This window comes from Mobula hypostoma, chromosome 5 (genome assembly GCF_963921235.1).
Source record: "Mobula hypostoma chromosome 5, sMobHyp1.1, whole genome shotgun sequence".
Taxonomy (NCBI): Eukaryota; Metazoa; Chordata; class Chondrichthyes; order Myliobatiformes; family Myliobatidae; genus Mobula; species Mobula hypostoma.
Window position 1 is genome coordinate 137,826,264 of NC_086101.1, and position 26,218 is coordinate 137,852,481.

The 26,218-nt window shown below is 40.0% G+C and overlaps 1 protein-coding gene across 2 annotated transcripts in view; it reads right to left on the reverse strand.

The window, feature by feature from the left end:
* The window catches only part of LOC134347021 (cytoplasmic aconitate hydratase), a 79,106-nt gene that overhangs the window by 24,772 nt on the left and 28,116 nt on the right, over positions 1-26,218 (reverse strand). For both annotated transcript variants that reach the window (XM_063049003.1, XM_063049004.1), the window contains exons 6-12: positions 21,231-21,300; positions 17,164-17,347; positions 16,193-16,332; positions 15,720-15,891; positions 14,128-14,228; positions 7,820-7,936; positions 790-949 (exon numbers count right to left, since the gene is read on the reverse strand). In XM_063049003.1, coding sequence (XP_062905073.1) covers positions 790-949; positions 7,820-7,936; positions 14,128-14,228; positions 15,720-15,891; positions 16,193-16,332; positions 17,164-17,347; positions 21,231-21,300 — 944 coding nt within the window. The remainder of the gene's footprint in view (positions 1-789; positions 950-7,819; positions 7,937-14,127; positions 14,229-15,719; positions 15,892-16,192; positions 16,333-17,163; positions 17,348-21,230; positions 21,301-26,218) is intronic.

The window sequence follows — 26,218 nt, forward strand, 5'->3', positions numbered from 1 at the left end:
CTCTCCACTTGTGTAACTCTTGTCAGATCTGAAATATATCAGTTTTTATGAAAGTTTATGAATCAGACACTAACTGCTTCTTTTTTTGCACTTACTGCTGGCCTGATTGGCATTTTCAAAACTATCATTTTCTGGTTTAGAATAACAGCACCCAGAATTATTCTACTTTTGAGTAATATCGAAAGTCTGGGAACTGTGGAATGTGTTAGCTTCTTCTGAGAATTTGGTGCCTTTTCAACACAACTATGGAGCAAGTGTCTTGGTCCAAAATCTCTAGAAGCCAGTTTGTGTGCCTTTCTGATTTCCCATGCCTTGGAAATTACCCAAGGTTTAGTCACCAGGATTGACGGGAACTGTAGTTGCAAACTTACATTCTACCACTGTGTGTCACATTGTGTTCACACTTGAACTTTGTAGGATTTAAGGACATGATTAGCCACCAGCAATGTTATCTACATTGGTGAACGTGTGGAGATATAAACTCACTGAAGTCATTCCACACTTGTCTCTTTTGGTCCCATAGAAAGAATACACAAGCACTAGTTAACCTCAAAACTACACAAATCCTAACCAGTGTTGGATTTTACAGTAATTTTGACTTTCTGTACATTTAAAAGACTAAACACAACTCACCTTCAACAGTTTAACACATGATACAGTGTCCTTGGGAAATAAAATATCTTATCAATTTAATCTATAGTACAAAATGTCTACACAAAATACTTGACAGGCAAAACTCATAAGTAACTTCACAACAGCCAATTTCAGGAAGGTAACCAAGTAACAAACCTGCTCCTAACATCACAGATGGGTTGCTGGTGTTGGTACAGCTGGTGATAGCAGCAATTACCACTGAGCCATGGCACAACTCGTATTCCTGTGTGTCGTACTTAAACATCACTTTGTCGTTTTGCCGAACCGGTGCAATCTGAAATCCTTTAAATCCTTGCTAAAATTCAGTGTCAGAGAGAGAGGGAAAAATTAAAGACAAAGAAAACTTAGCTTTATTGCAATTCTTCATTCTTGATTTTTCATTCAAACTTTCAGGTGAATGAGGTTAAACTCGAGGAAAAAGAGAGCCAATATAGAGCCATTTTCTAGCACATCGATTTAAATCATAAATTGATAATTTAATTAGATGTGCTAAAACACAAAATTCCTATCAGTGTCTTTATTCCTTTCAGTGTATTTATCATCTCATTATCAGTAGACAACTTCCTTGAGAGTCTGAAACACTGTCAACTGGACAAACCTAAAGATAGTGCTAAAGTGGAAGTGTCCCAACCAAAAAAAAAGGTCAAGGACAATCATTAAAGCAAAGAACACTGTCTACTTTTTTGCAATTGACGGGAAAAAGGTTTGGACAGGAAACAAGTTCCTTTCATTTTTAAAAGCACTAGTTTTAACAATGCAGATAAATGCTTGGAATTCGTGCAATTACAAAGATCTAACAGTATGCAAAACGAAAGAAGATACAGGACTGAACAGCCTATTTTCATAAAAATATCCCATCATGTTTAATCATTTAAATAAGAGAAAACAATCCATTTCCTCTTCTAAATGGCATATCAATATAAGCCTAGCAATACAAGGTTCTGATTTAAGCTCATCAGCTGGAAATATTAACTCTGCTTCTCTTGACAGATGATATTTGGTCTACTGAGTACATAGCATTTTCTAAGCTCATTTTACTTTATTTCTACTGTATTTTGTTTCTGATACAAGTCTTCTTTTACTTGGTATTAAATATGCATTTCTCGCAATAAAGTTAATTGGAGTAAGGGGAATCAGGCAGGAATTTGGAGGCTTATATTGGAAACAGATGTTCTCAGGGGAAAGTACGGTATATTCCAATGAGACAGGGAAGTTATGGTAGGGTACAGGAACCGTGGTGTACAAAGGCTGTAATAAATCTAGTCAAGAAGAAAAGAAAAGCTTACAAAAGGTTAAAAAACTAGGTAATGATAGAGATCTAGGATATTATAAGGCTAATAGGAAGGAGCTTAAGAAGGAAATTAGGAGAGCCAGAAGGGGTCATGAGAAGGGCTTGGCGGGCAGGATTAAAGAAAACACAAGGCATTCTATAAGTATGTGAAGAGCAAGAGGATAAGACGTGAAAGAATAGGACCTATCAAGTGTGACAGTGGGAAAGTGTGTATGGAAATGGAAGAAATAGCAGAGGTACTTAACGAATACTTCACTTCAGTGTTCACTATGAAAAAGGATCTTGGTGATTGTCGTGATGACTTGCAGCAGACTGAAAAGCTTGAGCATGTAGATATTAAGAAAGAGGATGTGCTGGAGCTTTTGGAAAGCACCAAGTTAGATAAGTCACCGGGACCAGATACCCCAGGCTACTGTGGGAGGCGAGGGAAGAGATTGCTGAGCCTCTGGCAATATTCTTTACATCATCAATGGAGACGGGAGTGGTTCCGGAGGATTGGAGGGTTGCAGATGTTGTTCCTTTATTCAAGAAAGGGAGTAGAGATAGCCCAGGATATTATAGACCAGTGAGTCTTACCTCAGTGGTTGGTAAGTTGATGGAGAAGATCCTGAGAGGCAGCACTCACAACACGCTGGAGGAACTCAGCAGGTCAGGCAGCATCCGTGGAAAAGATTGGTCGAAGTTTCGGGCCGGAACCCTTCGTCAGGACTGTAGAGGGAAGGGGCAGAGGCCCTATAAAGAAGGTGGGGGGAGGGTGGGAAGGAGAAGGCTGGTCGGTTCCAGGTGAAAAACCAGTAAGGGGAAAGATAAAGGGTGGGGGAGGGGAGGCAGGGAGGTGATAGGCAGGAAAGGTGAAGAAGCAATAGGGGAAAACACAATGGGTAGAAGGATGCGGAACCATGAGGGAGGTGATAGGCAGCTGGGGGAGGGGGCAGAGTGACATAGGGATAGGGGAAGGGAGGGGGAAGGAATTACCGGAAGTTGGAGAATTCTATGTTCATACCAAGGGGCTGGAGACTACCTAGACGGTCTATGAGGTGTTGCTCCTCCAATCTGAGTTTAGCCTCATCATGGAAGTAGAGGAGGCCATGTATGGACATACCTGAATGGGAGTGTGAAGCAGAGTTGAAGTGGGTGGCTACCGGGAGATCCTGTCTGTTTTGGCGGATGGAGCGGAGGTGCTCGACAAAGTGGTCCCCCAATCTGCGTTGGGTTTCACCGATGTAGGGGAGGCCGCACTGGGAGCACCAGATGCAATAGATGACCCCAACAGACTCACAAGTGAAGTATTGCCTCACTCGGAAGGACTGTTTGGGGCCCTGGTGGCAAGCGAGGAGGTGTAGGAACAGGTGTAGCACTTACGCTTACAGGAATAAGTGCCGGTGGGAGATCCGTGGGGAGTGACGTGTGGACCAGGGAGTCGTGGAGGGACTGATCCCTGCGGGAGGCCGAGAGGGGTGGAGAGGGAAAGATGTGCTTAGTGGTTGGGTCCTGTTGAAGGTGGTGGAAGTTGCAGAGGATAATGTGCTGGATCCAGAGGCTAGTGGGGTGGTAGGTGAGGACGAGGGGAACTCTGTCCCTGTTGTGGTGGCGGGAGGATGGGGTGAGAGCCGAAGTGCGGGAAATGGAGGAGATGTGGGTGAGGGCATCATTGATGACAGCAGAAGGGAAACCATGATCCTTAAAGAAAGAGGACATTTGAGATGTCCTGGAACGGAAAACCTCATCCTCGGAGCAGATGCGGCGGAGACGGAGGAACTGGGAATAGGGAATGCTGGAACGGAAAACCTCATCCTAAAATGCCAACTAATCCTCTTCCCACCCCACCCCGGGAAAATGCCATTGCCTATTCCCAGTTCCTCCGTCACATCTGCTCCGAGGATGAGGTTTTCCATTCCAGGACATCTCAAATGTCCTCTTTCTTTAAGGATTGTGGCTTCCCTTCTGCTGTCATCAATGACGCCCTCACCCACATCTCCTCCATTTCCCGCACTTTGGCTCTCACCCCATCCTCCCGCCACCACAACAGGGACAAAGTTCCCCTTGTCCTCACCTACCACCCCACCAGCCTCCAGATCCAGCACATTATCCTCTGCAACTTCTGCCACCTTCAACAGGACCCCACCACTAAGCACATCTTTCCCTCTCCACTCCTCTCCGCCTTCCGCAGGGATCGGTCCCTCCGCGACTCCCTGGTCCACACGTCCCTCCCCACGGATCTCCCACCTGGCACTTATCCGTGTAAGCACAAGTGCTACACCTGTCCCTACACCTCCTCTCTTGCCACGATTCAGGGCCCCAAACAGTCCTTCCAAGTGAGGCAACACTTCACTTGTGAGTCTGTTGGGGTCATCTATTGCATCTGGTGCTCCCGGTGCGGCCTCCTCTACATCGGTGAAACCTGACGCAGATTGGGGGACCACTTTGTCGAGCACCTCCACTCTGTCCGCCAAAACAGACAGGATCTCCCAGTAGCCACCCACTTCAACTCTGCTTCACATTCCCATTTGGATATGTCCATACATGGTCTCCTCTACTGCCATGATGAGGCTAAACTCAGATTGGAGGAGCAACACCTCATATACCATCTAGGTAGTCTCTAGCCCCTTGGTATGAACATAGAATTCTCCAACTTCCAGTAATTCCCTCCTCCTCCCTTCCTCCAGCTGCCTATCACCTCCCTCATGGTTCCACCTCCTTCTACTACCCATTGTGTTTTCCCCTATTCTTTCTTCACCTTTCCTGCCTATCACCTCCCTGCCTCCCCTCCCCCACCCCTTTATCTTTCCCCTTACTGGTTTTTCACCTAGAACCTACCAGCCTTCTCCTTCCCAACCTCCCCCCACCTTCTTTATAGGGCCTCTGCCCCTTCCCTCTACAGTCCTGACGAAGGGTTCCGGCCCAAAACGTCGACCAACCTTTTCCACGGATGCTGCCCGACCTGCTGAGTTCCTCCAGTGTGCTGTGAGTGTTGCTTTGACCCCAGCATCTGCAGATTATTTTGTGTTTATGATCCTGAGAGACAGGATTTATGAACATTTGGAGAGACAATATGATTAGGAATAGTCAGCATGGCTTTGTCAAGGGCAGGTCATGCCTTATGAGCCTGATTGAATTTTTTGAGGATGTGACTAAACACATTGATGAAGGAAGAGCAGTAGATGTAGTGTATATGGATTTCAGCAAGGCATTTGATAAGGTACCCCATGCAAGGTTTATTGAAAAAGTAAAGAGACATGCGATCCAAGGGAACATTGCTTTGTAGATCCAGAACTGGCTTGCCCACAGAAGGCAAAGAGCGGTTGTAGACGGGTCATATTCTGCTTGGAGGTTGATCACCAGTGGGGTACCTCAGGGATCTGTTCTGGGACCCCTGCTCTTCGCGATTTTTATATAGACCTGGATGAGGAAGTGGAAGGATGAGTTAGTAAGTTTGCTGATGACACAAAGGTTGGAGGTGTTGTGGATAGTGTGGAGGGCTGTCAGAGGTTACAGCGGGACATTGATAGGATGCAAAACTGGGCTGAGAAGTGGCAGATGGAGTTCAACCCAGATAAGTGTGAAGTGGTTCATTTTGGTCCGTCAAATATGATGGTAGAATATAGTATTACTGGTAAGGCTCTTGGCAGTGTGGAGGATCAGAAAGATCTTGGGGTCCGAGTCCACAGGACGCTCAAAGCAGCTGCGTAGGTTGACTCTCTGGTTAAGAAGGCGTACGGTGTATTGGCCTTCATCAATCGTGGAATTGAATTTAGGAGCTGAGAGGTAATGTTGCAGCTATATAGGACCCTGGTCAGACCCCACTTGGAGTACGATGCTCAGTTCTGGTCGCCTCACTACAGGAAGGATGTGGAAACCATAGAAAGAGTGCAGAGGAGATTTACAAGGATGTTGCCTGGATTGGGGAGCATGCCTTATGAGAATAGGGTGAGTGAACTCAGCCTTTTCTCCTTGAAGCAATGGAGGATGAAAGGTGACCTGACAGTGGTGTATAAGATGATGAGAGGCATTGATCGCGTGGATAGTCAGAGGCCTTTTCCCCAGGGCTGAAATGGTTGCCACAAGAGGACACAGGTTTCAGGTGCTGGGGAGTAGGTACAGAGGAGATGTCAGGGGTAAGTTTTTTTACTCAGAGAGTGGTGAGCGCTTGGAATGGGCTGCTGGCAACGGTGGCGGAGGCGGATACGATAGGGTCTTTTAAGAGACATTTAGATAGGTACATGGCGCTTAGTAAAATAGAGGGCTATAGGTAAGCCCAGTAATTTCTGAGGTAAGGACATGTTCAGCACAGCATTGTGGGCCGAAGGGCCTGTATTGTGCTGTAGGTTTTCTAAAGTTACATAGTGTACAAGTCTGTAAGGTGCTTAATAATGAGAGGAGGCTCAGCCTACCTTAATTCACCAATGCAGAAAGATTCTAATGTTCCACTCTCGCCACCTCACTGACATTAATATCACAATCTTACACCGTGATGGAGCGGAGTCAAAACACTGCATGTCCTGTCCTAGGTATTAGATTAGCATCTATTGTTTTGTAAGTTGTTTTAAGGTTTTTGTCTCAAGTATCCAGGAAGATGATACAGAGCCTCAGGAACAGTTACTACCCCTCGATCATCAGGCTCTTAAACCAAAGGGGATAATTTCACTTGCCCCATCACTGAATACCAATGCCTTTGAGCGGACAACCCCTCAAAAGGTAGTGGATTTGGCCCAGTACATCACAGCTAAAACCCTCCCAAACATTGCGCACATCTACCACCCAGGCCATGCTCTTTTCTCGCTGCTGCCATCAAGTAAAAGGTACAAGTGTCTCAGGACTCACACAACCAGGTTCAAGAACAGTTACTACCCCTCAGCCATCAGGCCCTTGAACAAAAGGAGATAACTATACTCATTTAAGGACTCTTTTATCTTGTTATTTCATGCTTGTTATTTATTGCTTTATTTATTGTCTGCATTTGCAGTTTGTTTACCATTTACAGTTCCTAATGTTTACAGTTTACAGATCCTGTTTACAATTACTGTTCTAGAGATTTGTTAAGTATACCCACAGAAAAAGGATCTCAGAGTTGTATGTGGTGACATGTATGTACACTGATAATAAATTTTACTTTGAACTTTAAACTGTTCCCACAACCTATGGTTTCACTTTCAATGACTCTTCATCTCACGCTCTTCATATTTATTGCTTATTTATTTATATTATTATTACTTTGTTTTTCTGTTTGTGTTTGCACAGTTTGCTGCCTTTTGCACATTAGTTGTTTGTCTACTGCAAATGGTACTGCATTTTCTGAGCCAATGCCGCAGATTTTTACATTACTATCAACAATATTGACAGTGTTGTAAAATCTGTTGACAAATCTATGGACAGTCATCAAATCTGTCAGTAAATCTCAAACACGAGGAAATCTGCAGATGCTGAAATTTCAAGCAACACACATAAAAATTGCTGGTGAATGCAGCAGGCCAGGCAGCAATCTATAGGAAGAGGTACAGTCGACGTTCCTGACGAAGGGTCTCAGCCCGAAATGTCGACTGTACCTCTTCCTATAGATGCTGCCTGGCCTGCTGCGTTCACCAGCATTTTTTATGTGTGTTGCTGTCAATAAATCTATTGACAGCATTATTAAATCTGTCAACAAATCTATAAACAGTATTGTAAAATCTGTCCACTATTTGCGCATTTTCTGAATTCAGAGTACTTATGCAATAGAAACAGCTACAATTGCAGCATTGAAATCAAAGGCACTCCAACTGGACACTCTCCTCTAACAAGTACATAACTGGATGCTAGCTTTTAGCCAGTTTATCCTCAAAACAAAACTTTCATTGTAATGTATTTCCACTGGCAAACAGCATTTTTGCAGCTCACCTTTGCAGTCAAACAACTTTCAAAATCTTGTTTCATATCGGACATGGCCACTTTGTCCTGAGGTCGCTTGGGACCACTACAACATGATACCACTGTACTAAGATCCAGTTCCACAGTCTGCACGAAACAAAAGAAAGCATTTTGTAAGAGTTCATGAATGCAATAATTACTCTATGAAAACACTTATTTTTCCTCTTTTTATTACTGTTCTGTTGAACTAGAGAAGAATTCAACATGTCAATATCTGGTCATATAGCATCTGAAAAGCATTTTTGCACATTCTGACGTCTGCATAATCTGCACATCACTGGTTCACAGAACTGCTTTCATTTGCTGCTCTTTCATGTGTCATGGAAAGCTAATTGAATAAGCTTGCTAGCTTCTCTGTAACAATTGTAATAGGCACATGTGCTAATTCAAAATTTGTCTTGTTTTATCTGATCAAAAAGAACATTTTCCATATAACATTCATTTCCATTGCCCACAAAGCATATTTAATTAAGCAATAAAGCAAATTTTATAATCTATCAACCTTTAAAGTTTAACTTTCTTATGTACACTACATAGAAGCAAGACAACCCATTAAAAATAAGATATGAAATGAAGCCATATAGCGTGCTCTGTCATTCAATAAATCTTAACTAATCTACCTCAACTTCATTTCTCTGCCAAATCCCCATATGTTCTTGAAAAGCAAGAGGCTACAGTGACTGGTTATCTGAAATAAACATAGAAAATTCTGGAAGTACTCAACTGGTTAAGCAGCATCTAAGAGGGAGAAAGACAAAGTTTAAGATTTGCCTTGCATCACTGTTAGTCAAAATTTGAAATCAAAGGGGGAGGGTAAACAGGAAGCTGTCTGGGATAGGGTGAGAATCAACAGAAACTGAATGTCACAGTGATACTAGTACCCTATAGACAAGTGCAGTGCTGTTGTTATTTGTTAAATCAACTTCTGCCTCAATAATGTTGAATGCCAGTCTCCAATACTTTCTTAGACCTCCAATTTGGAATATGTCCCCAGCGACAGACCCCACCACTGAACATCAAACTACAATTTCCCAAATAGCTATTTTACTCATTTCCTCTTGAAATTTACTCAGCACAGCCTCCAAGCTCATAGTCGCCCAAATACTCACACTTTTTTTGATCTCATCACCAAGAATTATCCTTATAGACCCACTGATTTAGCCTGCTTTGTCTCAGAACTTCTATGTATCACAATTCAATTTTTCTCCTCTTGTCCAGCCCTTTCCCAATTATACCTTTGAATCCCCGAGCTCTCTGATAATTTGGACAACCATGATGTAAATAAACTAACAAATAAGCTGAATATTATTAATACTGTACACCTCCAACCCACAGCCACCCTCTTCGACAGTGATTTCATAAGGTCTCCATTTCATTTTCCTACTTTCTTCAGTTCTATCCTGTTTTGATGACACCTTCTACACCAGTGCTTGCAAAAAAAAGTTGTTCCCTGGACAGAAGCTTTCCTTTACCATTGCTGATGCCATCAACCAAAACTGTTCCATTTTCCTTACTTCTGCTCTCAAGTCGTCCAATCTCATTTATGTTTTAGTTCCTCTTGTCCACAACTTTTATGTGATTAACCTCTGCATTCAGATCAACCCATGCAGTGTCTGCTACCAACAGATTTCCCTCCGTTCTGTGCAATGGATTCTGGTTAATTGGGCCTTTGGTTAATCGGGACAGCCACTTACTTGGGACAACTCCTATAAGAACAAAAACTAATAAAGAAAATTAAAATGTAGTGACTTTTTACAGTACTTCATGTAGGAAGGCTGTCCATTATCTGCACTGTGTCTGCACTAATTTTGTGCATTTACAGTCAATCAAAAGAACACAGCACACGAGGATCCAAGGTCTCTACAACAGCAGGGCTAAAAGATACATCAGTTTGCCTTACACTATGGAAATTGCTCAAATGAATGGGATTATGTTTCTAGGATAAAATAAAAAAGATTGCACTGCAAGTGTGAACTTTAAAATCTTGATTGTGCTGCTGGCCGATTTCACTGTAATTGGGCTTTGGCGTGGAGACAAAGAACAAATTGGCAAAGCGCACTGTTATTGAACTGTTGACATTGGACCTCAGGCCCCAGGATTTGCCAACCTGGAGTGTCACCAGCCCTCGTCCTTGATATCCCTGCAGGGAACAACAGCCTTTGTCCTCAAGGCCTGCTGAACCCACCTCTGCTCTCAGGGGCTCAGACTCCAGTTTCCGTCCAGGACTCTGCTTACTACCTCTGATCTCTAACTCTATCTCATCCCAGTGTTTAAACCCTAACCTGACCCTAACATACTGTGTTAACCCCCACAACCATCTCTACAAACCAGAAAAAAAATTACATCTGAGCCAAATCCTCTATGAACATTGGAGCTCTACACTATCTCGTTGATTTATTATTCAAAAGAAATAGGAATAATCCCAAAAACTATAAACCAGTGAGCAATATATCAGTGGTAGAGAACCTACTGGAGAGAATTATCAGAACATAGATCAATATAGCACAGTACAGGCCCTTTGGCCCCTTGGTCACAATGTTGTGCCAAGCTTTTAACCTACTCCAAGATCAATCTAACATTTTGTTCCCACATAACCCTCCATTTTTCTTTCACCCATGTGCCCATCTAAGAATCTCTTGAATCCCCTTGATATATGATCAACCCTGGCACACACTTACCACTATGTGTAAAAACAAACAAACTAGCTCTGACAATCACACCCCCCCCCCCATACTTCCTCTTAAAATCATGCCCTAGTACATTAGAATTTCTGCCCCAGGATAAAGGCATGGCTGTCCACTCTATCAATGCCTCTTTTATATCCTAATGAAAATCAACACACCACATACCTTCTTAACCTTTCTACCAGCTTGTGTGACAACTTTGAAAGATCTATGGATGACAACACCAAGATACTCTATTCCTCCACTCTGTTAAGAACCCCTAGGGGTAGAATTTGTGAGGATTTGGAAAACCATAGCATAATTAAGGCCAAACTGCATGGCTTTGTATCAGACAAGCTGTGTGTTACTAACTTGACTGAGTTTTTTTGAGTTAAGTGCTGAAAGTGCTCGATGAAGGTAATGCTATGGATGTTTTCTACGTGGATTTTAGTAAGGTGTTTGACATCTAGAAGAATAAGATCCACGGGATTCACAATGAATTGGCCATTTGGATTCAGAGTTGACTTGCCCATATAAGGCAGAGGGTATTATACCAGGATCCATACTTGGACTTCTGCTGTTCGTAATAAATAAGAATGACATGGATTAAAATGTAGATAGGTGGATTAGTAAAGTCACATACAATACAAAGATTGGTGGTGTGGTAGGATAAAAAAGGGCCAAATGTTATAGCAGGATATAGACCAGTTGCAGATTTGGGCAGAGAAATAGGAGATGGAGTTTAGTCCAGCCAACTGTGGGATCTTACATTTTGGGAGATCAAATGTAAAAGAGGCAGTATACTGTTAATGGCAAGACCCTTAAAAGTGTTGATGTGCAGAGGGACCTTGGGTCCAAGTTGATAGCTTCCTTAAAGTAGCTGCACGGGTTGACAGCATGGTAAAGAAGACATATGACAAGTTTGCCTTTATTAGTTGAGACAATGAGTTCAAGAGTCATGAAGTTATCTTGCAGCTTTGTACAACTCCACAGCAGGAATATTCCATTCAATTAGTCGCCCATTATAAGGAGGAAGTGAAGGGAGAAATAGATTACCAGGGTGCTGCCTGGATAAGAGAGAACGTGCTACAAGGAGAGGTTGGACAAACTTGGTTGCTTTCTCTGGAGCAGCATAAGCTGATGGAAGATCAAATACAGGGCTATAGGCTTAAGAGAAACATAGACAGAGAAGGCAGTCAATATCTTTTCCTTGAGGGTTTAAATGTCTAATACTATAGAACACACATTTAAGGTGAGAAGGGGTAAATTGCAATGAGATGTGAGGGGCAAGGTTTTTTTAAGTACGCAGCTTGGTGTGTGCCTGGAATGCACTACCGGGGTGGTGGTGGTGGGAGGCAAATATGATAAGGACTTTCAAGAGGCTCTTAGATGGGTACAAGAATGTGCAGAGAATAGAGGGATATGGTCATTGTGTGTGCAGAAGGAATTAGTTTAGTTAGGTCTTTAATTACTAGCTTAATTATCTTGATACAACATTGTTAGCTGAAGGGCTTGTGCCTGTGCTATGTTGTTCTAATCATGTAAAGAAAACCTGATTACTTTTCACAATGCAGATACTGCCCAACCAGCTGAGTTTTTCCTAGCATTACGAGGGGTGATTGATAAGTTTGTGGCCTACGGTAGGAGTCAATTTTAGAAAACCTAGCACATTTATTTTTCAACGTAGTCCCCTCCTACAGTTACACACTTAGTCCAGCGGTCGTGGACAACAGATCTTGGACCTCCAGAAAGTGCCCACAACAGAGGTGATTGATAAGTTTGTGGCCTAAGGTAGAAGGAGATGAGTTACACACATCAAAGTTGCTGGTGAACGCAGCAGGCCAGGCAGCATCTCTAGGAAGAGGTACAGTCAACGCTTCAGGCCGAGACCCTTCGTTAGTCCTGACGAAGGGTCTCGACCCGAAACGTCGACTGTACCTCTTCCTAGAGATGCTGCCTGGCCTGCTGCGTTCACCAGCAACTTTGATGTGCGTTGCTTGAATTTCCAGCATCTGCAGAATTCCTCGTGTTTGAGGAGATGAGTTATACAGCTCTCGCTACAGGCACATGCAGTTCAACTCTTTGAGTGATTATGCAGAAAGTTTGAGGCTAATAACTCGTCTCCTTCTACCTTAGGCCACGAACATATCAATCACCCCTGATGAGTTATTAACCTCAAACTTTCTGCATATCTGTTTGTGAAAGCTTGCTGTGCACAAACCAACTGTCATAATTGTTATAAGTGACAATATTTAACTAACTGTAAAGTACGACAAAAATCAGATTTAGGTTTAATGTCACTGGCATATGTCGTGAAATCTGTTGTTCTGCAACACACACACAAATACATACATATACATAAATATAACATAGACATATAGAAACTTCAGAAGATGTGTAACCCTGTTGTTCCTTTCAAAAACAGCAGAAGCAGCATTGAGCTCATGTGGGAGCAAAGCATCACAGCCATTCATGATGTTAGGTTTCCCTTTGTAAGAAATAATGGCCTGAAAACCCTGCCAGAGCTAACATGCATCCAATTCTGTCTCTAACCTCAAATGGAATTGTTTTTCTGCTCTTAAAATAGCCTTCCGTAGGTTGTACCTGGACTTCTTGCATACCTCTGGATCACCAGTCTTGAATGCCACATATCTAGCCCGCAGCAGACTACAAATCTCCTGATTCATCCATGTCCGGTATGTTCTCAAAGGCACACATTCATCCACACAGGTCTTACTGAAGTCGGTGCAACTGTGGATATTCATTGAGATGAATCCCTAAATATTGTCCAGCCACCGACTCAAAGCAGTCCTGTGAATGCTCCTCCTTCAGTTAGATAGTAAGGGGACGTAGCACCAGAAGGCACAGAGTGTTACGAGTCCTGATTAAGATTCAAAACAATGCTGGGTGTTGAATGGCAGAGTTGAAAATTTTGGTGTAGAAATGAAGGAATGCCAACAATAGCAGTGATTTTCAAAAGTGTATGGTAAATGCAGAAACGTGAGGCTAAGGAGAAGCCTGGGGTAGTTGTGAAAAGAATGCTGAAGCAAAGAATGATGACAACATCCAAAATATACTTTTAATAAGTATTAGAGTGGGTCTAGGATAGGAAAGGTCTCTAGGATGGTAGACTCAGGGTGTGTAGACTCATCATTTGAAAAATATCAGAAAAAAAAAACCATGGACAAAATTTAAAACTTAATAAACAAAACTAGGTTGAAAAATATGCCAGGACTAGTTAAAGCAAAACAGGTGAAAGTACAAAGAGAATTACAGGCAAAAGGACTCAATACACACATCAGAAGGGTTAAAAGAACTAATTTCAGTAGGTTATTTCAAATGGGAACTTTCTTGGAAAATCAAACTCAAATGGATGTTTATCCCTGCTCTAAACCACTTTCCATTATTCACCCTAAGCAAGTCTCTATCCTGTCAACCTTATTAGGAGCAAATACACTTCAGGAAACACTGATACTTACCAAGGTCATGAAAGGTACTATTGTAATGAGACTCAAAAACCTGAGACTACCTTGCATGTTACAAAAAAATCTAAAATTTGACTTGAGATTTCTGCAAAAACTAATAATTATCTAAACGTGCAGCAATAAACTTTACCTGAGTAAATTCCGGATCCTGGGAAGGATCATTGAAATCTCGGAACATTCCAACAGCTCTAAGATATCTTTCAATGTAACTCAGTTTATTTTTATCTCGACCTTGAAGGAAGAAGAGAACACAGCAAGAACTGTTGGTTTCCAGAAACAAAGTAGTTAAAAACCTCTGATGTCACAATGTAAAAGGGACTCTAAAAAGCAAAGTATCTCAATACTATCCACGTGCAACTGTATTAAAAACAAACCGTATAAAGAAATTTTGCCTGTCCCCTTTGACACTCATCAATTTTTATTGATACACCACAGAAAACATCCAAGCCGAATGCATCACAATTTAGTATGGCAATTACTCTGCTCATGAACACAAGAAATCACAGCTAGTTGTGGACACCATTTAGCACATCACAGAAAGCAGCCTCCTCTCTGAGAACTCTACCTACACTTCTCACTGCCTCAGTGAAACAGCCAGCAAATCAAAGACCCTTGGCACCCCAGACATTCTCTCTTCACCCCCTTCCCATCAGGCAGAAGATACAAAAGCCTGAAAGCATTTACCACCAAGCTCAAGCACAGCTTCTATCCTCCTGTTACAATACTATTGAACAATTCCCTAATATAAGATGGACTCTTGATCTCACAATCTACCTCACTGTGACTTATTATCTGACTGCACTGCATTTTTTCTGTAACTGTATTCTGGAATCTGATATTACTTTTCCCTTGCTCTGCTCAATGCAATGGTGTAATGAAATTATTTATATTTACACCACCAAAACAAGCTTTTACCTGTACCTCAGTACATGTGACAATAATAAACCAATTTACATGTCCACAAATCATTTTATAGGTATGCGGTCATGTCAGATTTTCCTACAGCATTAAGTTTTGGTGCTTTTTTTTGCCTTTTATAATTACGTTGCGAGTTCCATTTACCAGGTTCAGGCTTCACTGCATTCTACATTTTTCCTGTGGCTAAGAAGATTGCCAATCAGCCCATTTCCCAAATTTCTTGATCCTGTTTTTCAACTCATTACAGGATCAGCATGGTAATTATTACTGACAATTATTATTTATGCTATTCTAAAATAAAAGGAAATATCAACAATTATTCCATTCAAAATATTGACCTCATTCACATGTACTACAATGCTGAATAATGAGATCTTCAATATTCATTTTCTTCCTGATTACACTCAAGGGAAGAAATGGAACAACACTGCCATATTAAAGAAAACCTGTTACTCAACTTTACATGAGCCATTAAAATAAGGAAATGTTAGGATCTAGAATGCTTTGGCTAGAAAGGCATTGGAGGTAGTTTAAATTAAAATAAATTAGGTAAGTATTTGAAGATAAGGAACTTTACAAGGTCTAGGGTTTGAAGTCAGCAGGTACTAGACATGATTTAAAGTCTTTTTGTTTGCCAGAATTAGGACATTTCTTTGAACAGCCTCTATCTGTGTTATACAAAGTCCACAATTCCATTGTTGAATAATCATTGGTATTTTAGTAGTATTCACTAAATAAGGATGAGGAGAAAGAATAAATCCAGATTATGAACTGTTCATTTATAAAGATAGTTTCCATGTTTACCTGTTTGTTCCAGATACTTAATGCTTATGTTATCCACTGGAAAGAAAGCTGCTGTTGCCCCATACTCTGGACACATGTTGGCAATAGTTGCTCGATCAGCAATAGACAGTTGTGCTACACCTGGGCCAAAGAATTCAACAAATTTCCCAACAACTCCAACTTGGCGAAGATGCTTTGAAGAATAATAAAGCAAAAAGAAAGGCCTCAATGTGGGAGTTTTAATTATCCACATCAACAATAATTTAATTGTTTCTGAAGTTGATGCCATAACAGAGAAATATGAAATTGGTTACAATTAATTTTATGAAGATATAAGACACGTTTGACTTCCAAAGTTTGAATACCATGGTACTAAAATTTAACAATTTCTGATTGCTCATTATGGAGCAGCTGCCTGTTAGTTTACAAAATCTGATTCCAATGATTTAGGAGTAAATTATTCCACCCTTATATGAGAATATAGGGGTACTCACTTTTGTGATTGTGAGGACTATATCTGTTGATGTTGCCAAAGAAGTTGGAGCTCCTACTAACTTATAACCAACTACTTTTGGGAGAACCATGCTAATGGGTTGACCAAGCATCACTGCTTCAGCCTCAATTCCACCCACTCCTGCGGAAAAAAAATTAAACCGTCAATTCGGAACATCCCAGCACATATAAAGTTCTTGAAATTTTAATCCAGCAGCACACACTTTGAATGAAACTACATATTCTATTGGCAATTGAGCATTTGTACTCTACACAGGGAGGGTTGATCAGAAATGGGTTTTAAGGAGCAAGATGTTGGGAGATTAGGGAAGAAATGCCAAAGCTCAGTAGCACGGGAACTGAAGGTATACTCCCAATGATGCAGCCAAGCAAACTGCAGATACACACAATAATACTCACTGATCCCCAATGTCCTTATTCCCTGTGTCAAAACCTTTTCAAACTTAGCTAGAATATGCTCAACTTCCATGTCCCTCTGGAGACTGAGACCTCCATAATATTATAAAGAAAACTTTCATCTTAATAATATACATGGACGCTTTTTAGAACACTTGGCAAGTTTCATAGTCTGTGCTCAGTTGCTCGAAATCCTAAACAAAACTTCCCAGCTTCAGTGTTGCAAATATATTCTCTTGTAATCTGCATTTAACTAATAGTATTTTTAAGAAATTATACACCTCTAAATGAATCACCATAAATCCCAACAAGTGGAATTCCACATTTCTCTAGATGATCAAAGAATCTGTATAAGGCATGTTTTAGGGTGATACCATTCCTACAAATGTTAAAAATTTTCAAAAATAAATCTTTAAAACTGAAAATGTGCTTTAAACAATTCAATACCTGAAATAATTTTGGAAGAACAAAATAATAGCCGCTTTCATACAAAGAAAACAAAATTAATTATCAATCATAATGCTTAGATAAAGACAACATCTAACAAGTAGCTTACCCCAGCCGAGGACTCCAAGGCCATCAACCATTGTTGTGTGGGAATCCGTACCCACGAGACTGTCGGGATAGTAGCATCCATCATGATCAAATACCACCCGTGCTAAATATTCTAGATTCACCTGATGGATGATCCCTGAGCCCGGAGGAATGATCTTCATATTTTGAAAAGCTTTAGAGCCCCACTTTAATTTACAGAGAAAGACAAGGAAAGATTAAAATTGAAGATAATTTATATATACATTGTCGTGCTAAATGCAAATCAAGGGTACAAAAACCATTGCACTGTAGATCAAGATAAAAAAAGATAGAGTAAACGAAAGAATCACTTATTAATCAATTTTTTGCAAACAAGCTGCAATTTGAAAAATACTCAACTTAGACAGAGATTTCTTAGTATAAGCAAAAAATATATAAGCAAAAAATACTTAAAGTACCTCCAGCTGCAAAATTTTCCAAGTTTTCTAGAACTTGATTTTTTTTTAATATGGTAAACTTCCATCTGCCTTGGACTCTATTTTGACATGGATATCACTCTGCATTATCACAATCTGAACATTGCTACTTACATGCATGCTCAAACTTACAATTCAAAAACATTTATGCTGAAAAGATGTAGATATGTTTAACTAAAGAAACTACAGTGGGTTCTGGCTAATTAGGTCAATCAGGGCAGCCGGTTATTTGGGACAACTCTTAAATAACAAAAGCGAATTGATAAAATAGCTAGGATTCACTTTGTTTATTTGAGACACGACGCCGCTGAATTGGGAGAGGATTCTGTTTCCAAACAGTTTCTAACGGCCGTTAGACACTACACTGTGCTTAAGAGTGAACCGTTTTTAAATAACAGAAGTTGCCTATGTTTATGTTTGTAAAACAATGATTTTTGTCACTAATAAGCTGGCAAGTAATAAGCAGTAAGACAATTCAGAACTGCCTTGCTCACTGTGGTTTCAAGCAGTCAGGCTTGGAGATGCCAGAAACAGCCAGGAATGAAAATCAAACAATTTTGCTACTTCAACAGTTTAGAAACTCTGAAGAATTTGAAGGTATCAACACTAATCTTGAATGTTATAATGAAAATGAAGATTTGTAAGATGTAAATGTTGAAAGCATTGTATGAAGGCAGTTCATTATCTGCACTAGGAGTGTCTGCTGATTTTGTTCATTTACAGTCAATGAAAAGAGCACAGTGGCGTATACTGGATGAATTCCTTTGTTGTTAACTATTAGGAACTAATACAATCTTATACTGTTGCACCTTAGTGATATTGGTAGCGTTCTAATTTGTTTGTATTTCATTTAAATACATAATCTTTTATTCAGCTAAATGTTAGTTGGTCTTTTTTTATATCTCTTTAACTACCTCCATAAAACTTTGGCTAATTTGGGGCAGCAGTTAATTAGGCCAAAGTGTACTAGTCCCAATGTGTCCCAATTAACCAGAATCCACTGTATTATCAAATGATCCAATGTCTTACGGTCTTATCATTATTCTTTGTTTCATAATACATTAAATAAACATTGCTAGTGATAAACAGAAAGTAAATCCACTATATTTTAAATTTAATTTTGTTATTCACAAGACTGCTTCCTTTCAAGAATGGCACTTGAAACAATAGGTCATTTGCTGTCCCGAGCCAAAAATTACCATGGGCCGTTGTCTAGGTGTTCTCAAAATGCATTGTTACTTACAATACCCATCTCTTTAAATCTCTTCATGTTGCAACTTCACATTGTTTACCAAAATACCCATTTTGTCGATTTACTTCCCCGTGTTAGTGAGTAAAAAGCATTGGCAAAATTTTCCTGCAAGTTACAGGGGCACCAAGTGATAGAAGACTATCATCCCCACCTTCCCACCATCTAACACACAGATGTCCCAAAGCCAATTTTAGCCTCCCAAGGGCCAACATGACTGAGATCAACTAGATCAAAATACAGAATCTTTTTTTTTTAAAGACATAGGTGCTGTAAATCTAAAACTAAAAACAAAGTACTCAAAATACTCAGGTCAAGCCACATCTATGGGGAAAGAAAGAGTTATGTCAAGGCTGTTTTGTTAGAACTAAAAAGGAGACAAAGTGAAGGTTGTAAAGCTGCAGGATGGGGGATCTCTCTGATAACTGAATTGATGATGGGGATAAGCTGTAAGCAAGTTTATCTGGTCGATGAGTGAATGGGAGAAGTTGGAGAACGAGAGCATAGGCAAGTGAACATGGGAGCTGCAAAATGCAGAGCAGAAGACATGCCCGGCAGGTCAGGGAGAGAGAGGAAAGAAATATCCTGAGTTGATATCACAGATGGATATCTGATACAAGACATTAAGTTACCTGAGGCTGTAGAAGTCATATTGAGTCATTTCCTCCCCGGCTCTCCTGCAGCTCTACAAATTTCTTTTGCTTCTTTTCAGTTCTGACAAAGCGTCTCCACTCAGAAATTATCACTCTGTTTCTCTTCTCACACATGCAGCCTGACCTGTTGGGCATTTCTCACATTATTTTATGTGCTTGAGTCAAAAGACTGGGAGTGACTTGGTATTTCCTGCCTCATAGGCTACGTCCACACTAAGCCGGATAATTTTGAAAACGCCGGTTTCGAGTAAAAACGACAGGTGTACACACTAAGTGTTTTTCAAAATGTCTCTGTCCACACTAACACGGATATTTGGGCGACTCTCCTCTATTGGGCATGCGCAGGACACACAGAAAACAAGCGAAGAGGAAACGGTATACTTAGGGCGCATTTGTCCAGTTACAGAGTAGAAAAACTTCAAAGGAATTCCTCTTGGCTCTCGCGCAGGAGGACTTAAAACTATATTAAAAAAATAGTGGAACGCATGAAGGCAACCGACAGGGAGTTCACGGACAGTATGACCTGGCTGACGACGAACATTGAAAAACTGACTAACTCTGTTGCATTAATAAAGCACCTTGTTAAATGTATAAAACATGTCTGCATCAATGTTATCTTGTATTTCCATACAATGTTACATTAGGCTGTTATACATCTACTGTCAGAGAAGTACTTGCATAAATAGGTAAACCACCTTCGTACAAGGACAGAAAACAGGGCAAAGTGAGTATACTTATTTATTCAGTAAGCTATGGGTCAAAGTATTTGGTGAGTACATTTCTAGCTCTTCTGGCTTCAGTCTCGTTGCCGTCTGTTCTGACATTGTTAGGTTATGTGGGGGGTTGCGTTCAAGAAAACAATGAAATGCCGCGCTGCGGCCATCTGTTCCGGCACGTCATGACAGCGTTTTTAAACAGTCAAAGAAGCTCACTTTACAATTTAACTCTCACGCCGTTCACACCGACTGCGCGTTATAACAACCGTACGGCAGTGCTTGCGCAGTACCAAGCAGAAGCAGAAAATGCATTGTTGTTGTGGTGTTGTCATGACAGCATTTTTAAATCTCTCTGTTTACCCCGTACACACTACAACGGATATTAGGCGTTTTCAGATTTATTCACTCTGGAGACCGTTCCTGAAAATCTCCATTTTCGGGGGATGAGAACACCGCTTTAGTGTGGACAGAGGGTCAAAAGGAAGAGAAAAGGCTTCATTTTCAAAATTATCCGGCGTAGTGTGGACGTAGCCATAGTTTAGCTATGTGCTACTTTTGTAGGCAGTATGTTCCAGGGTAGAGTTATATTTTAACTATTTTAATCAGTGTCATTAATGACCATCAGACCCAAATGGTGGAAAACAGGAAACAAATCCTAGAACTAGAATGATAATGAAAGATCTGCAGAATAATCTTTTGCTAAGATTTCACATAATATAAACACATTTACACACACTTATAAATGAATAAATATTAAGTTTTGAGCACAGTTCATGTGATTTCCCATCATCTCCTACTCTTTTTCCAATTCTGGCTGGAATTGCAATTGTTTCAGAATTCTGGTCCTTTTCCAGCCTCTTCCCTGACAAGCGTTCTTGGAGAATCTCTTTCAGTTCACGAGCTCAAAACCAAAAGCTACTAGATCTTCATTACAAGTATATTAAAATACATTTTTTATTGCAGAACTGTTGAGAACACTATAGAAAAAGAAATACCTTTAAAAATTCAAATCTTTCTTGGTTTCTTTCAAATTCTATTTTTTGGTTCTTTTGCAAACTATCTGGCCTGTAAGGAAAGCACAAAACATTTGTCACAAAACTTATTACAAGGCAGTACTCAAGATTATTTACTGAAGCAAATTGAGAGCAATCACATATTGCAGCCACAAATCATCACTGACATTTAAAATACTGATCTAGTATTACAATGCTGAATAATGAGATCTTCAATATTCACTTTGTTCCTGATTACACTCAAGGGAAGAAATGGAATTACATCGTCATATTAAAGCAAACCTTTTACTCAACTTTACAACATGAGCCACAAGAAGTAAAATACCAGATTTATTAAGATAAACTATATGGCTTTTTCTATTCTATTAAAACTATACTGGAGTAAGAGGAGTTTAGATTAAAGGACTAATTGCATAGATTAGATTTGTATTATCTTAAATTTTAAAGAATAAGTGAAATAATTAAGGTTAGGTTGAGGACATCATAATAATTGAAAGGATAAAATTGAGAGGAAAAATATTTCCTCTGAGGGAATTTAGAACAAAGGAGCCCCTTAAAGTTGGACTAAGACTGCTCAAAGGAAATGTTAGGAAAATTTCTTCACACAAAATACACTACGTAACCCTATTCCCACTCCCAAGCCAAAAATTCTGCAAAGATACTGAGTCAACAGAACATTTTAAAACTAGGATTGATAATTTTTTAATAAGATAAGAATCATATGAGTTATTAACCAACAGTGAAAATTAAGAAATATCTCAGTTATGATTTAGCTAGATGTTGTTACAGGCTTGAGAATGGTCAGAAAGTTAAAAATAAAGGGTCAAAGTAAATTTATTATCAAAGTACGTACATGCTACCTTGAGATATACTTGCTAGCAGGCATTTACAGGAAAAATAAAGTACAACAGAATCTATAATAAACTGTACTTACACACCGTCAAACAATTAATGTGCTAAAGACAAAATGAGCAGACAAAAAAAATACCAACAACACAAGTTGTAAAGAGTCCTTGAAAGTGAGTTGGTAGGTTGTGGAATCAATTCAGAGTTGGATTGAGTGTAGTTATCCACACTGGCCAGGAGCCTGATGGCTGTAGGGTAATAACTGTTCCTGAACGGGTAGCATGGGACCCAAGGCTTCTGCAACCTCTGTCCAATGGTAGTAGTGAGAAGAGAGTATGGCCTGGATGATGGATGCAGCTTTGATGATGGACGTTGCATATGCTGGGGCAGCACTGCACCATAATGGTTAGCGCAATCAATTTAGAGCACCAGCGATCACCGATGGCAGTTCAATTCCCAGCATTGTCTAAATGTTTGTATGTTCTCCCCACGACCACATGGATTTTCTCTGGGTACTCTGGTTTCCCCTCACATTCCAAAGATGTATGCTTAGGGTTAGGGTTAGTAACTGTGGGCATACCATATTGGTGCAGGAAATGTGGCAACACTTGTTGACTGTCCTCAGCACAATCCTCACTGAATTGATTTGATGCAAACAATGCACTTCACTGTATGTTTTAATATTTTGACGTATGTGTGACAAAGTTAATCTTTCATCTTCTAATCGCAGTGCTCCATGTAAATGTACTCATCTGGGAGGCGGGGGAGGAGAGAGGAGGGTTTTGCCTTTGATGGACTGGGCTGTAACTACTACTTTCCACAGTCTTTTCCATCCCTGGCTACTGGTGTTTCCATACCAGATCACGTCACAACCAGCAGGGTACTCATCACTGTGCATCTATAGAAGTTTGTCAAAGATTTTGGTGACATGCTGAATCTACACAAGCTTCTCAGAGTGTAGAGGCGCTGTTGTGCCTTCTTTGTAGTGCCAGCTGCTGGTCCCCGGGCACATTCATCTGATATGTTAGCTCCAAGGAATTTAAAGCTATTGACTGTCTCCACCTCTGATCCCCTAATGAAGACTGGTGCGTGGACCTCCACCTTCATCCTCATGCAGTCAATAATCAGCTCTTTGGTTTTACTGACACTGAGTGAGAGATCGTTGTTGTGGCACGCAAACACAATTTCAATCTCCCTCCTAAATGCTAATTTGTCACCAGCTTTGATTCGGCCAACAATAGCGGTGCCCTCATCAAACTTAAACACAGCATTACAGCTGCACTTAGCCATACAATCACAGGTATAAAGTGTGTAAAGCTGGGGACTAAGTACTCAGCCTTGTGGTGCAGCCATGCTGATAGTGACTGTGGAGAAGATATTATTGCCAATCTGCACAAACTAGGGTCTGCCAGTGAGAAAACTGAAGATCCAGTTGCACAGGGAGGCATCAAGGCCTAGTTCTTGAAGCTTAGTGATGAGGGGGTGAGAGTGTTGAATGCTGAGCAGTTGTCAATGATGCACACACCTTCATTTTCCAGCTGTCCTGGAGCTGAGTGAAGAGCCAATGAAATAGCATCTGCTATTGATCTGTAGTGATAGTAAGCAAAGTGCAACAGATGCAGGTCACCTGAGGCAGAACTGATATGCTTCATAAACCAACTTCTTAAAGCACTTCACCACAATGGATATAATCGCTTTCAGACAACAGTCATTAAGGTAGGTTACTACGGTCTTCTTGGGCACTGGTGGGTACCTTGGAGTGCTGAAATGAGAGGCTGGAGAAATCCATAAACACTCCAGCTGGTTAAATAGCACAGGCCTTCAGTACTCAGGGAAGCATCTGGGGTAGATGCTTTCTGTGGATTCATTCTCCAAGCAGATGCTCTCATGTTGGTCTCAGAGACTGAGATCACAGGGTCGTTGAGTGCTGTGGGAGTTCGTGAAAGTGCCTCCATATTCTGTCAGTCATAGCAAGCATAAAAGGCACTGATCTCATCTGAAAGTGACCCTGCCACAATTTTCAATAAGGAGTTCTACAAACTTGTATCATATACCAGTGTACAAAACTAACTTTGGTTCACTTAATAGTCTACCCCATTTCTTGATGTGTGTGTTTAATTTCCCATAAACACAAAAAAATCAAATGCTAGTATAAAAATAAAATTGTTTCACTCATCTATTAGTTTCTGGGATCTTGCTGCTTGGCCCCTTTACAAAGTTTTTCCACCAATAATGGCCAGTTCTTATTTAATAACCTTTGAGGATTCATGTGAATCTACATTCATGTACAATGCTAAACAAAGTACAGCTTTGAAAATGGCTTCATTCAATGTCATCTCATTCTCTTCATCTTCCATGGAAAGTACCAAATTCATTCAAATGGAAAGGGACATTTTCCCATTAACCTATATTTATCAATGTTTTTACAACTATGTTTCAGTTCAACTTAGCACATCAAAATCAAGGATTCAAACGAAGAGGATTAACTTCTATTTGAACTGATTTTTCAGCAGGTACCCAGGATACACACTGATGAAGACTTTTTGTGTAAGTTATAATGCATTTAAAACACTAGAAACATTAAAAACTTTAATTTCAGAATGAAATCTGCATTTGCTTATCATACAATTTCTGTTTTTGTAAACATAGATCAACAGTGCTCAATTTCACCTATCAGCAGTTTTCTGCAATAAACATGCATATTACCCTGTTTTTAGCCATTTCCCCAAGGAGCCATTTGTATCTTAGCATGCACTGAGATCAGACCTAGACCATCTGGGAAAAAACTGGTGAATGCACAGACAGTCTATATTAAAATAAAAGCAAAGCAGGTCATGCAAACCCAAACTGAAACTACTATAAATAGATTAATGGAATTAGGAAATCAGACATAGTCGTATGAACACAAAACAGATGGCCTTTTAAAAAAAAGTAGGGCAACAAACAGCTTGATTTAGAAGAGAGTGAACACTCTCTTGACTAATCTATACCAAAGAAATAATGTGCTGCATTACTTTTTAAGAAACAAAATCAATCCTCTGAATATCACCACTACGGAACTCTAAAGATTCACATGTAACACAAACAAAACCAGCTCATGAACGAAAGGCATTTTCATGGGTCAGACAGTGGAATAAATTGTTCTTCATCAGAATCCTGTTAATTCACTGGTAAAGGAACTTTAAAAAGTATATCCCACTCAGGCAAAGGGTAATACTAATAAACACAAGGTTGGTGGTTATTACAAGATGTTTACCGCACCAATTTACTTGCTTCTTAAAAGGTATTTAATATTTCTGTGATCATCTCATTTTCAGTTCAGTGTAAAATCAAATAAATAGAAATATTTTGCATGAAACAACATTTAATTTGTACATTAAGTGTGGATATAATTCAGCTGCAAAGCAGATTGTGTAATTATTTAATATTACTTTAATGAGAGCTGTTATTTTAAACCATATCCCAACCCAGAAGTAAACAATCATTTCAAAATGACCCACTAATCTTATCAAGTTAAATCTGTAGCTGTATCTTATTCAATGATCTTAGGAAACGTAAACTCCAACATAATGACAATGCAAGGAAAAGGAGATGTGTTCACCTGATACTAATGTGCCACCACAATTTCTGGGACCTTCTTTTATAAAATAAATAAAACTTAGAATAATGAATAACTGGCTTTAAGTGGACATTAGATAATCACAATGAATTAACAAAATACCTTATTATGTGACATTATGACATAATAAGAATAGCAGCCTGTCATACAGTGGCTGGAGCCTGCTTTATTATTCACTAAGGCCATGGCAAAATGCCTACATGAGTTCTATTTTTCTAAACCATCTCCATATTCCTTTATTCCTCTAATTACAAATCCACCAATCCCTATTTAAAATATACATAACATTACATCCACAGTCCTCTGCGCCACAGCTTCAGATACCCTATTCTTCAAGTGAAGAAATTTCCTGTGTTATTACTGAACGTCTAACCTGTTATCTCAACATATACAGTAGTCCGATTTTTAAACTTCCCAGTCATAACATACAGCTCCCATATCCATACTAACTACAAACTTTGCATTTGGTCAGACTTCTTATGCAAAATTGGTGAACATATTTCTC